The sequence below is a fragment of the Mytilus edulis genome, unplaced genomic scaffold (genome assembly GCF_963676685.1).
Source record: "Mytilus edulis unplaced genomic scaffold, xbMytEdul2.2 SCAFFOLD_1665, whole genome shotgun sequence".
Taxonomy (NCBI): Eukaryota; Metazoa; Mollusca; class Bivalvia; order Mytilida; family Mytilidae; genus Mytilus; species Mytilus edulis.
In genome coordinates this window covers 774-10443 of record NW_027268523.1, presented here as the reverse complement: position 1 = coordinate 10443, position 9670 = coordinate 774, and the positions used below count along the sequence as shown (strand labels likewise).

At 33.3% G+C, this 9670-nt stretch overlaps 1 protein-coding gene and 1 long non-coding RNA gene across 2 annotated transcripts; both read left to right on the top strand.

Annotated features, from left to right (window-relative positions):
* Positions 1 to 2109: 2109 nt before the first annotated feature.
* Positions 2110 to 8251, top strand: LOC139507633 (small G protein signaling modulator 3 homolog). Its single transcript, XM_071295828.1, has 6 exons — positions 2110 to 2288; positions 2934 to 3106; positions 3407 to 3473; positions 5756 to 5885; positions 6202 to 6396; positions 8117 to 8251. The coding sequence occupies exons 1-4, from the start codon at positions 2222 to 2224 to the stop codon at positions 5785 to 5787; spliced, it is 339 nt and encodes a 112-aa protein (XP_071151929.1). The 5' UTR covers positions 2110 to 2221; the 3' UTR covers positions 5788 to 5885; positions 6202 to 6396; positions 8117 to 8251.
* Positions 8252 to 8894: 643 nt separating this feature from the next.
* Positions 8895 to 9453, top strand: LOC139507634 (uncharacterized). The gene is made up of 2 exons (XR_011660782.1): positions 8895 to 9003; positions 9409 to 9453. It is a non-coding gene; the product is annotated as an uncharacterized lncRNA (long non-coding RNA).
* The last annotated feature ends 217 nt before the right edge of the window (positions 9454 to 9670 follow it).

Genomic DNA, 9670 nt, shown 5'->3' with positions numbered 1-9670 from the left:
TATTGGTCTCTGTCATTGGCTTCAAAGTGTCCTTTGCAATCGTCACTTTAGATATATGGTGATGTTTGTTTTCGGTACCTTCCTGGTATCAGCTCATCTTTGATCAGCAGATCAACTTGTCTGACCATTATGATCATGATGATGCCACCCTCTTCTTTCAGTAAGTTCATTCCAAATTGGCAATTCATTGAAAAATATCATCTATTATATGGTAGAAGTACATACTTGCCTAATGATTTCTGTCAAAAGTGCGAGGTTTGGCTAAACTGAAAATCAGGTTCAACCCACCATTTTTTTTTATTAAAATGTCATGAACCAAGTCAGGAAAATTGCTATATATAGTTTGTTTATGTGTGGTTACATCCGCTTAATGTTGTGCTTCTGTTGTGTCGTATATCTCCTCTTGTATTTGATGTGTTTTCCCTTAGGGGACGACCATTTGATATTCTGGGGGGGGGGGGGGGGGGCAGGAGGATTTGTTTTTGATCGGTTATTTATTTTTGTAAACTAAGAGGACAAATTATTAATTTTCTGTACTATTGAAGCAAGATTTTTCATTTTCATTAAAGCAAGGGACTGATTATTCATTTTCACAACTATATTTTTGATATTCGAAAACATACAATTTTTAAATGATTTGTTTATAATAAATAAATACATATAGCATGTATAGTATAGTCAGGTCGTTATGTACCATTTAATTATATTAACCATCCCCCTCTGAAGAAATGAATCTTTTAAATTCCCAACTGCATATACATGTATTGCATACATACAGAGTATTAAAATTTTGTTATAACTAGGCACTTTTAAATGTATTGGGGAACATATTACGCCGAGCGGAACGAGGAAAAATTATTTTTTAAGGGTTTTGGAGCCACTGAAGGCCCAAGAAACTATAGAACAAATGATGCAATATCATGCTTTCTGGGTGTTCCGAAGACCATTTCATAATCTGAAAATGAAGTTTTGTTTTAATAATTTTTTGACAATATTTTGGTCTCAAAGCAAAATGTATAAATTCAGTGTAAGACTGAAGTTTCTAGGGACAACATCAAAAGACCAATGTGCATGATAAAGCAAAAATGGAATTCACATAGTTAAGTCTGTGGCTGCTGTTTTATTTTTTTTTAAACTCATGATCAAGTTCATAACAAAATTTCTAGATTACAAAATGAATGCAACACTAACAGAATACAAAAAGTACAAAAGGGCAACCAATGAACAAAAGACAAATAAATAAGAAGCATTGATCCCGAAAAATCAGGGCTATAAGTCTGAGGGAAAACAGAACTTTCTTCTCACAAGGCCGTGAACACAATTTGATATGGAGAAAAGCGTTTGGTTTTGAAATTTCCTACATATAGTTACGGCCCCTGTTAAATGATAAAAGTGAGGTAAGGTTTCCTGAGACAATATACCTCAAGTTAAATGAAACCAATTTTCAGACATTTCAAGTATGATTAAATAATATTTATACCGCTTTTGTTATTAAAAAATTTGTTAAGTGTTTCCCGATCTTTTTGGGGGAAAAAGATGAATTTATGAAGAATCTGGTGCCATCTACTTTCGATTAGACCTACTAAGTTATTTATTTTCAGTACATTGCAAGTCAGGTAATTTATTTTCAAACTACCACAGAACAAACCATTTATTTTTGTGATTATCAAGGCTGCGTTATTTATTTTCAAAATCCTCCTGCCCCCCCCCCCCCCCCCCCCCCACCCCCCCCCCCCAAGTCAAAGCTTTGCTACAAAATTCATATCAGCCCCCATTTCTTTCTGTTTTCAATAAGCAAGCTTGTTATACCGTTAGTATCACCCAAACCATAGACATACACATGTGTAAAAAAAGTCTCAAAAACATGGGTGCTCCTATTAGTTGGAGGTCTACGACGGCTAAGAGGAGAAAGGGGAAGCAGTAAAAAGTTAAGAACATAGTTCGTTAAAATATAAATATATTTAAACTAACCATCATTTTTTTCTTTTCGTATGGATAAAAAAATATCTGTAGATAGTTATACGGTGATTGAAATGTCCAAGGAATGACTTTGTTCTGAAAGATTTGGTTTTCATTCGATATCGCTTTCACTTCCGGTTTTTAAATTAGTCCGCATGTAAACAAAACAACTGTGCACGTCAGAACCGGGGAAAATCAATAATAATGAATGAAAATGTAGATTAACAACCCACACGTCATGTCATAACAGTAAAACATCAGTATGGAATATGCAAAATCTGTTTTTGGTGGTTGGAATCAGGACGGATATAGTAGTAAAGCCACTGAAGGTAAACGAAAATGGCAAAAAAAAAGGTTAAAAAATGCAGTAGTCTAGGCATAAGTCTATCACCTTTTCTACGGGTCTAACTCTCAATAACAGTTATAAAAAAATGCTCTTTATTATTGTGTAAAGAGTTGTAAATAAACCTAAGCATTCGTAATGATTAGGCCAAACGGAAAAGTGTGTTTAATACTGGGCCAGTTGCCTTTGAAGTCTCATTGGGGGTTCTGATCCCGATCCCGCTTACTGTTTTTTTTCTTCAGATTCATGTATCTAGCTTAGACTCCAATGAGACCCACTTTCCTGTCACATGATGAAAAAAAACCAAGGGAGGTAGTTTTTTTTTTAAATTTTACACAAGTCTATTGGAGCAACACTGTGACTTTAACAGTGTTTATTCAAAATTGGTCAAAAAACATTAGGGTAGGGATAAAATAAGGGAAGGTACGGGTACAGTTTACACACATATTTTTTGGTTTGGCCTTAAACACAAGTAAAACATGCATGAAAGAAAACTCTGATGTGTGTTATGACTTGTGGAGTAAAATATATTTAGCATTACTTACTTAGCTATATTAATAATTATAATAGCTCAGAAATTGCATTTATTTATAGCTGTACCAACAATAATGTTAACATGATTTTTTTACAGTTGAAACCTTGTCAGAAGATGAAGATGATATTGCACAACAATCTGGACATATTGGCATGTCACCAAGTCACACCACTAGTCCCCAGGGATTTGTACCGACGCCTGGAGGACCTTTTTCAGCACTCACACCATCCATGTGGCCAGAAGATATACTTACAAAACTAAGTAATCAGGTATAATAACACCCTTAAGGATTTATATAAACACACATCAGGTAGATTTTACATATACTGTTATAGCTATAAGATTTCTACCATCCATGCACATACACATGGAATCCATATTGTATATAATACCCAGTATCACACCTACTTCCTTTTTCTTACATTGCAGTTTATATTTGAAAGCGGTCTTGGGTTAAAAAAAATAAAACATTGTTAGTTTGTTTAACATTTATTATGTTCATGGAATGTTATAACACTTGAACAGAAGAAGAAATAACATCTATAGAAAATTTTAATTTATTCTTGCAGCCAGAAGACCCAAATGGAGAATTGGACTATAGATATGACGAGTTTGGGTTTAAAGTAGAGGAAGAAGGTACAAATGTAGAAACAAATAGTGTTACAGTTATACATGAAGTTATAAAATTGAGAATGGAAATGGGGAATGTGTCAAAGAGCCAACAACCAGACCATACAACAGACAACAGCAGAAGGTCACCAACAGGTCTTCAATGCAGCGAGAATTCCCGCACCCAGAGGCGTCCTTTAGCTGGCCCCTAAACAAATAGATATACTAGTTCAGTGATAATGAACGCCATACTAAACTCCAAATTGTACACAAGAAACTAAATTAAAAATAATACAAGACTAACAAAGGCTAAAGGCTCCTGACTTGGGACAGGCGCAAAAAATGTGGCGGGGTTAAACATGTTTATGAGATCTCAACCCTTCTCCTATACCAGGGCTCACGCTACCAGGCGACTTGGGCAAAGAAGTCGCCTTCCCGACCGTCACTTCGCTTTCCCCGACACCCAAAAGCGAAAACAAGTCGCCCTGTCCATGACGATACTCGCTGTCAGTCGCTTCCGTCATCGGACATTTTCAATTTTTACCAAGTTGATGAAACATCAATTTTTTATTGATAATAACAGAAATTTAGACATAAACGATTCATTATCTTTAGAAAAGAGGTTGAAGCATTGTCTTCCCAGTGTGTAGCAGGTTATTTGATAAAAAATACAACTTTTTATCACTTCACGCATTTCTGCAAGTTCTGGTGCTTGTTACTCGAAAACGTACATCACCTAAATTTCGGCGGCAAAATAAGTTTGTTACTTCATTTAAATGTGATAAAAGTTGCCTCCAGTAAATGTTTATTCATTTATTGCATTAAAAACGTCATGTTCCTTTCCAAATAACTTGTTCAAACAGCGTTTATTTTTGTAAATTTTCGTCCGCCATTGACCGATTTCTAAACTACGGATCTGAACCGGACCAGCTATGACCGAAATCCGTACTTTTACAATAATTACTACGGATGTACGGATGGAACAGCTGACAGAAGAATATTGATCCCAAAGGAAAAAATTACGCATTCCACACGTATTAAGAGACTTTTGGTTGCATCTAATTAATTGGTGTATATAATTCCCTATATTTTTTATGGATTGTTTCGAACTATTGATTAAAGTTGCTTAACTCTGAGACTATTATACTAATATCAATGTATTATGGCCCAGCTTAATAACTTTTATATTTTTTTATGAGAAACACTGAATTTCATACACAAGATAATTTTAAATCAAATTGTAATTGATATATTATAATTTCTTTACATTTTAAAATTTTTTTTTTTTTTTTTAGTGCTAGATATTTACTTGGTAGTTTCTCACAAGAACCTTAGTAAAACTTAAACAACTTTTAATTTCAAATGTTACTTTAATTGTAATTTTTTTACTCAGATATGAATTGAACAATATAAAAAGAACATTATTTACATATTGCCCTTTAATTGTAAAATCCAAACATTGTAGCGCACCGCGCGAATGAGCACTTCTATTTCAAATCTCACCACTTCTCCCTATCAGTTTCAAAAAGAGAAGTCACTTCTCCCTATAATTCTGAAGTAGTGTGAGCCCTGTATACCTCTAGCCAATGTAGAAAGGTAAATGCATAACAATATGCACATTAAAATTCAGTTCAGGAGAAGTCCGAGTCAGTTGTCAGTAGATGAAACCAAAGAAATTAAAAAAATGACAATAATACATAAATAACAACAGACTACTAGCAGTTTAACTGACATGCCAAATTCCAGACTTGAATTAAAATGATTGGAAGATTATGTGTTTCATCATATGAATATCAGGCACAATCCTTCCCGCTAGGGGTTTAGTATCATACCATCATAACATACATTGTATATGAGAGGAACATAACCCGTTGTATAATTTGATTTTAATACACAGAAAAAAATAATGTTTGCTTAAACATTTATTGAAATGTATCATAAAAAGAACCAACAACAACAAAAAATGGCATTTTAAAATAAACTTTGCAGTTTTATTACAAGTATTAGAGTAGGCTTGGTGCTTAGATGGAAAATCTGTGAATTACCATGATCACGGTGATTAGTTGTTTCCATTTGGTAAAAACATTATCTGTCAATAATTGTTTACTTTTGAAAATCGGCACCTTCAGCACCATTGGCTATTTTCTGGTGTTTATTTTTTCATAATGGAGTACACCATTGATCCTTAGATATCTGAGGATTTAATTGTTTAGACTTTATCTTTGGTATTTTTTTTATTAAGAACAAAGATCTGTATAAAATACAGTAAATCAGATGGTGTGTATTATGTACCTTTGAACATTTTTCAGATGGACCAGAAGAAAATTCCAGTAATTATTGAGTACTCCATTTGTTGAGGACCCACAACACAGATTGAAATGGACAGCTTACTTAGAATTTACACATAATAATGAAGTTGGAGACCTGACATGGGACAAGGTATTATTCTATTGCCCTCAGTGAATTCCTTTCCAAATTAATTTTTTTTAAGTACTAGGCTAGTTTCTTAAAACATTTTTCTGATCATGCTTTTGTATTCATGATAACTTTAAAACAAACGCACAAGCTTGATATAATTCTAAATTTCATGGTTGTATTTTGTATGTCATAAGAATATGAAAAAAGAATTTAAGATTTCTTTTTAAATTTTTTATGGTTTTAAAGGCTTTGATGTTGTGCACATTTTTAGTATGAAGCACTTCTGGGCGTCATACAAAATTCTCTTTAATAGTAAGTGTTGATTGTTTAAACACAGGTTGAATCAAGGTTACCAAGATCAGATAAGCTGAAGAGCATGGTTAGGTTGGGTATTCCCCACTCATTACGACCACAGATTTGGATGAGACTTTCTGGAGCCCAGGAGAAGAAAGAAAAATCAGATCTTTCATATAAAGATATTGTCAAAGCTAGTTCTAATGACCATTTGATGACATCAAAACAAATTGAAAAGGTAATGAAATAGATCAAACATACATGTTATCTTTATTTACTGCAAGGATGCTTAAATACTTTATTGTTTGTTATTATTATGTATTTCCTAGCTATTGAAGAGTAAGTGCTGAAAAAGAAATGAGAAGTTTTATTGCCAATGAGACAAGTGCACTAACAAAATCTTTATATATGAGCTGCATCGGATAATAATCAATGCATCTGTTAACTCATTTTGGTTTGAGAAAAAATCTTTTGCAAAGTCTCTGTTTGAAAATTGAGTTGCTATAAGAACCCTACAACAAACTAAAATTTATCTTTAATATCATACTTGAATGTTCCAAAATCAATCAAAGTCTTACACATGCAGGACTCACGCTACCAGGCGACTAGGGCCAAGAAGTCGCTTTCCCCACCGTCACTTCACTTTCCCCGACCCCCAAAAGCGAAAACAAGTTGCCCAGTTATTTACGATACTCGCTTTTGTCATCGGACATCTTCAATTTTCACCAAGTTGATGAAACATCAATTTTTTATTGATAATTAATTAAATTCAGACATAAATGATTAATTTTTCTTAAGAAAAGAGGTTGAAGCATTGTCTTTACAGTGTGTAGCAGGTTATTTAATAAAATAGAAAACTTTTTTAACTTCATGAACTTCTGTAGCTTCTGTTGCTTGTTTACTCTAAAATGTACATCAACCTAACTTTTGGCAGCAAAATAAGTTTGTTACTTCATTTAAATGTGACAAAAGTTGTCTCCATAAATGTTTAATCCATTTATTGCATTAAAAAGGTCATGTTCCTTTCCAAATAGCTTGTCAAACATCGTTTATTTTTGTTAGTTTTCTTGCATTCATCAGCCATTGACCGTTTCTAACTATGGATTGAATCCGGACCAGCTATGACCGAAATCCCGTATTTTTACAATAATAACTTCGGAGGCATAGGATAGAATAGCTGACAGAAGAATAATGATCTCAAAAGGCAAAATTATGCATTCCACACGCATTAACAGATTTTTGGTTACATCTAACTGATTAGTGTATATAATTCCATATAATTTATATGGATTGTTTCAAAATATTGATTTAACTCTGAGACTATTAAACTAATTCAATTTATTATGGCCCAGCTTAACTTTGTATGTATCCTTTGATGAGAAACACTGAATTTCATACATAAGATAGTTTTTATTTAAATTGTAATTTATACATCATAACTTCTTTACCTTTTGACATAAAAAAAAATAATCTTTTTAGTGCTAGATATTTAGTTGGTAGTTTCTCACAAGAACCTAAACTTAAACAAGTTTGAAATTGAACTGTTACTTTAATTGTATACCCAGATATGAATTGAACAATATAAAAAGAACATTTACATCTCGCCCTTGATACTATAGTAAAATCCAAGCATTGTATCCCAGCGCGCGAAAGAGCACTTCTCTTTCAAATCTCACCACTTCTCCTTATCAGTTTCAGAAAGAGAAGTCACTTCTCCCTATGATTCTGAAGTAGTGTGAGCCCTGCACATCCACATGTATACACTTGCATTAGGTCGATTTCTATCTGGCGCAGCTTATATTTTGCCATATTGGGAAAATACCAAGCAACATCAGATCATCAATGGTTGCGTTTAGTTATTCAATATTTTTGTCATTTAGGAATAATGAAATTGATGGTAAATCTTAAGCTTGATAACATCTGCTTAATGAATGATAAATGTTATTTTTGATTTTCAGGACTTGTTAAGAACAATGCCCAGTAATGCGTGTTTCTGTAACATACATGGTACAGGCATACCTAGGTTAAGAAGAGTATTGCGGGGTCTGGCATGGTTATATCCAGACATTGGATACTGTCAAGGGACGGGAGTGGTAAGTTGCTACACCTCTGTTCTAAAGGAGGGGATTTACTGTGTTTTTTCTCTCTTTCCCGGTCTGAACTTGTATCAGTCACAATTTACTCATCAACTTTAAGTAAGGGTTCTTGATATGTGTCGCCATGCTTTATCTAGTTTTGCCTTACAATCTGATACATTTTCACTTCTTCTAGTGTTTTACTTTCTATTTGCAATAAAACATTTAGAATATGTAAAGTAAGCAAGCAATAGCTAGCAGTACACCTTTTTGATGCTAGCATAGATATATTTAGACATTGGATACTTTTGAGAAACTGGAGTATTTTGTTGACTGAAATTATACTGTATCTAGTTGTTAAGAACAGTATCATTGTCCTCTTTTTCCCTTGTATGGGATACATATAATAGGTAGGGGGCAACATAAACTATTTGTAATGTATAAAGCTTAAAATTTCAGAAGTTAAAAGACCTATATGCTTCACACCCTGTTTGTAGATACCTTATGTAACAAAGTTTCTGTCTGTTTTAAGTACATTGTCCTTGACCTCTATTCATGGTTCAGTGACTGTTTGAAAAATCCTTTTCTTTCTTTTAGAAAGAACCAAAATCTAGAAATATAACTCTACATTTATCAATATGATTTGTTTTGTAGATTGCTGCTCTCTGTTATTGTTTATGGAAGAAGAGGATGCTTTTTGGATGATGTGTTCAATCATAGAAGATTTGTTACCTGCATCATATTATTCACATACCTTGATAGGTATACAGGTATGTATATAAAATTGCATTATTGATATATGGATAAGCATCTGTTTATCTGAGAATTGGCAATCCATGGAAAGTCAATTTGTTAGTCAATGTCATTCATCATGAAATAGCAAATCTTTATGACAAACTTATGGAATTGAATTTGAGTACAATGTAAATATGCATTTAAATGGGGTCTTATAGCACCCGATATGATGGCATGCCCCCGAAGATTGCATTCTTCTTCACAAATCTAAAACCATAAATTTCATTTTCATTCTTATAAGAAGTGTGGCCAATTATGAGAAGTTTGGTATGATTTATAAGATGATATTGTATTCTAGGTTTGTGATTTCCTTTTACTGCCTGAGAGTTTGTGCTCACTCTAAAGCTGACTATTAATTGCTAACGATACTTTATTTTCAGGCTGATCAGAAAGTTTTGAGGCAGATACTTATAAACTACTTACCCGATTTAGACTTAGTCCTCAAAGAACATGACATTGGTAAATATAATCATCAACTGAAAGGGTTTGACAAGACTCCATGCTAATTTGAAATATTTTTGAGACAGCTGATTATGGTAGATCTATACATCGTCGTGCAGAAATTATCCGACCATTTCTTCATTTCCTTAAATATTTAATCTTCCCTTTATTTTTGACTCCATTTCGAGTTATTTTCCTGCT

Bases quoted from the DNA above. Each gene is read 5' to 3' on its own strand.
- LOC139507633 (XM_071295828.1), top strand. From the start codon at position 2,222: ATGGAATATGCAAAATCTGTTTTTGGTGGTTGGAATCAGGACGGATAT. The intron at 2,289-2,933 runs GTAAACGAAAAT...ATTTTTTTACAG, and splicing joins TAGTAGTAAAGCCACTGAAG to TTGAAACCTTGTCAGAAGAT. The intron at 3,107-3,406 runs GTATAATAACAC...TTATTCTTGCAG, and splicing joins TTACAAAACTAAGTAATCAG to CCAGAAGACCCAAATGGAGA.